We start from the raw sequence: 3605 nt of genomic DNA, 5'->3' as shown, positions 1-3605 counted from the left end.
ATTTACAATCTAAAACAATTACTTCTCTAACTTATTTATATTTTGAAAGGATTGAGAATATTTTGTCTTTTATTAATTTTACTGGTTTAGATGAATCATTTTGATGCTAGGATAAATAAACTAGGGCCCCCATATGGTGGGTTGACATTTCTTGAGATTGGGAATTTTAGTTTATAGTTTAGCACCTAACATATCAAATTTTTTGGGGGGTAAGGTTTAAATTCGTAGGCCTACTTAAGGAGTTTGGAATCTTTCTAGAAGTCTATAGTACACATGATCTCATCCCCTAGTTGTCACATGACATAAGATTAAGACACTTGTCATCATCCTAGTTAACCATGTTGCTATATAAGCAAGGCATCATATGCACATTTTGTATAGGGTAAAATGTTTGATCAATAGATCATAACTCATTTTCCACCAAATCAAACAATTTTTGCTCTTGTTGTTCTCTTGTAGAAGGAATTGTTTGCTTTTGCAGGTGATTTCGAGAGCTTGAGTCCATTAGTGACTAATAGATCCAAGGTAAGATTTAATTGAGGCAAGGCTTTGTGTTGCATTTTTTCTTCTCATGTATAAAGAAATTTTTAAGCTTACAAAGATTATGAGACCAAATATTTATATCTTAGGAAATCTATAGAATGCAAATCATAATCTTTTTGGATACTCTAAAATTTGTAGAGAAATGCATATTGAAAGATTTATTTACACCTTTTTAATCTCAATATATTCCTAATGGAAATGTTATTCCTCAATTTTTGTCTTTCAAAATGACAATATTATTAGGACAAGTTTTGGCTCTAGCCTTATTGCCGCGTATTGATCTTAAGAGTCTTAATAAAGAAGGTAAGTATGAATAATTTCCAATATTTTGGCTGTATAGGTTCCAGTTCCGCCATTGTTCTTGTAGTGTTGTAATCATTTTGGTTGTGACTGTAGGTTGTAGTTAGTGTTGATTTTGTAATCAGTTTCAATGCTAAGCTGAGCTCTTTGTTTACATTTTCTGCAATTCAGCTGCTTATTATTGTTTTATAATTCTTCTCCTTTTATAATTCTTGCACTCTGCTTTGATCAATTAAAAAAAACAGTGACAAGTTTTGACTCTAGCCTTATTGCCAAACAATTAGTGAGAACTAGAACTGAATTTCATTCCCTCTGCCATTTGATTTCTTTTCCATGTTATGGAGACTGTAAATAAAAATTGTTCAGATTAAATATCTAAACAGCCTTCTCGTCCTTACTGCAGAGATGGACAGGACGATGTGGTTGTCGATGATGGGTTTGATGTCGCTGCAATCCCAGAGGCTACCCGTTCTTCTTGATCGACTTTACGAGCTGTGGGAGAAGTATCGAGGAAGTTCAAGTTCGCACGCTACAGTAGAGGTACCTGGATACGAGGAATCTTCCCACGATTCCAATGAAATATACCGTTCTGTGCGAACATATTTGAGCAGCCTTGTTGCGGCAGCAAACGCCCCCACAGTGTCCATAGCGCGGCAGAAGCGAACAACGGAGCCGGTCTTTAACCTGCCCCCTAATCACACGGTCAATGACGAGTTCCAAGGAGCCCAAATGTCGTGGGAGCACCACGTGCCCGATGAAAAGCACGAGACAGGACGCGAAAGCAAATATATCCTCAAAATTTCCCACACAGACAGAGTGAGGGTTTTATCATCCTACATCGACCACATTTCACAGACTGCAGAAAACTTGGAAAGGCGCAGACGGGAGAGGAAGCTGTTCAGCAACGGCAAAATAGGGGGCGGTGGAGGTTGGAGATCGGCGTCCTTCAGGCACCCGTCCACCTTCGAAACCCTGGCCCTCCAACCCTCGCTTAAAGAGAAGATCCTGCTGGACCTCGACAACTTCAAGAAGAGCAGAGATTTCTACCGCAGGACGGGCCGCGCATGGAAGCGAGGTTACCTTTTGTACGGCCCTCCTGGTACGGGCAAGTCCAGCCTCATCGCCGCCATCGCCAATCACATGAGCTACGACGTTTATTATCTAGAGCTCAGCATGGTGTCCAACAATGCCGATCTCAGTCAGCTTCTGCTCGAAACTAAAAGCAAATCTGTTATCGTCATCGAGGACATCGACTGCGCTGCTGCCGATTTACCCGCAAGGGACTCCTGTGATCAGTCTCACAACGAAGGGACTGCACGTCGGAGTTCCGCCATCACTCTTTCTGGTTTGCTTAATTTTGCGGATGGGCTGTGGTCCAGCTGCGGCGAAGAGAAGATCATGATTTTTACGACCAATTACAAGGACCGACTCGATCCTGCGCTGCTCAGGAGTGGTCGAATGGATATGCATATATGTCTGTCTTACTGTGAATTTGAGGCCTTTAAACAACTGGTTTGTAATTACTTGGAGGGTCTGCAGGAGCACTTGTTATTTCCGTCTGTAGAAGAGAAGATGAAATCCGGAGGGCGCCTGACTCCAGCAGACATATGTGAAATTCTTTTTCAGCATAAATCTGATCCTGATTCTGCAATTAAGGCTGTTGTTCATGCTCTTGAAGGCGCAGTAAGTGAGACTGTAATTGACTCTTCTCAAGGATGAAGATGACGAAAGATAGTCTTATCTGCATTGTCGTCGTCGTCATCAGAGGAATATGTAAGAGTCGTAGAAGTAGGGCTTCGTCGGCTCTTGTGAGGATAGAGATCCAAGCAGGAGTCTTAAGCAGTTGAGGTTTATTTTGCTATAAGTCTAAGATAGTTTAGTGGAATGTGCAAAGGTAATGTTTTTCTGCTGGGGACTGGGGACTTAATCAGTATTGTAGAAGATTTGAAAGAGTATAATATGGATTTAAATCACGTTTTTAGTTTTCTAGTATTTTGATGATGGATTATGGAATGTGATCGATACAAAAAAATCGTTATAAAGTCTAATCTAAAAGGAATGAAATATATTAAGTGTCTTTTGACTAATATCACTATTAACTTGGAAACAAGACAAGCGACTTTTATTTTTTGATTGATTAGATAAAATGTTCATTCATATAATCAATCATATACGATCAATATAAATCCAGTATTGTGTGTAAGATAAGCATGTAAAGAATATGATTGTTTCATGTTCATTAGGATTATGCTTTTGGTAGTGATGATTGTATTGATTTTAGTATATAAATGATATAAAGTAAATTTTAAATAATTAATTACATGATATTTATCAATAAAAATGATATTTTAATGTTTAAATAATAATGTGTATATAGATTAAAATATGACAAGTATCCTCACAATTATTGCAACATGTTCAACTACTAGATTCTCTTCTTTAATTATTTCATTTTGTATTTGAAAATGAAGTGTTGATTTGGAGTCAAGTAAGTATAGGATAAGTCAACATTGCCATTAAGTGTATAATAAAGATCCAACATTTGATAAGACATCACTTTTTTATTGATTAGATTTTTCATGGAAGATTTGAAAATATTTTTCACTTTTTAATTCAAATTTAAGATCTTTAATATTTGAAATTCAATTGTAAACACTTTTTCTTCAACATGACTCTAAGTTCACGATTTGATATATTTGTTGTCTTGGAAAAATAACATTTCCAAAACTGTCTAGAGGTCTAATCAAAGTATTGTGATGGAA

General features: G+C 37.3%; 1 protein-coding gene across 1 annotated transcript; it reads left to right on the top strand.

Moving 5' to 3' along the window:
- The first annotated feature begins 409 nt into the window (after positions 1 to 409).
- Positions 410 to 2832, top strand: LOC131859509 (AAA-ATPase At4g30250-like). The gene is made up of 2 exons (XM_059213333.1): positions 410 to 525; positions 1247 to 2832. Exon 2 carries the CDS (start codon positions 1249 to 1251, stop codon positions 2560 to 2562), a length of 1314 nt encoding a protein of 437 aa, XP_059069316.1. The 5' UTR covers positions 410 to 525; positions 1247 to 1248; the 3' UTR covers positions 2563 to 2832.
- The last annotated feature ends 773 nt before the right edge of the window (positions 2833 to 3605 follow it).

The sequence above is a fragment of the Cryptomeria japonica genome, chromosome 10 (genome assembly GCF_030272615.1).
Source record: "Cryptomeria japonica chromosome 10, Sugi_1.0, whole genome shotgun sequence".
Classification (NCBI taxonomy): domain Eukaryota; kingdom Viridiplantae; phylum Streptophyta; class Pinopsida; order Cupressales; family Cupressaceae; genus Cryptomeria; species Cryptomeria japonica.
Note: the sequence above shows the minus strand (reverse complement) of the source record. Positions and strands in the feature narration are given on the sequence as shown.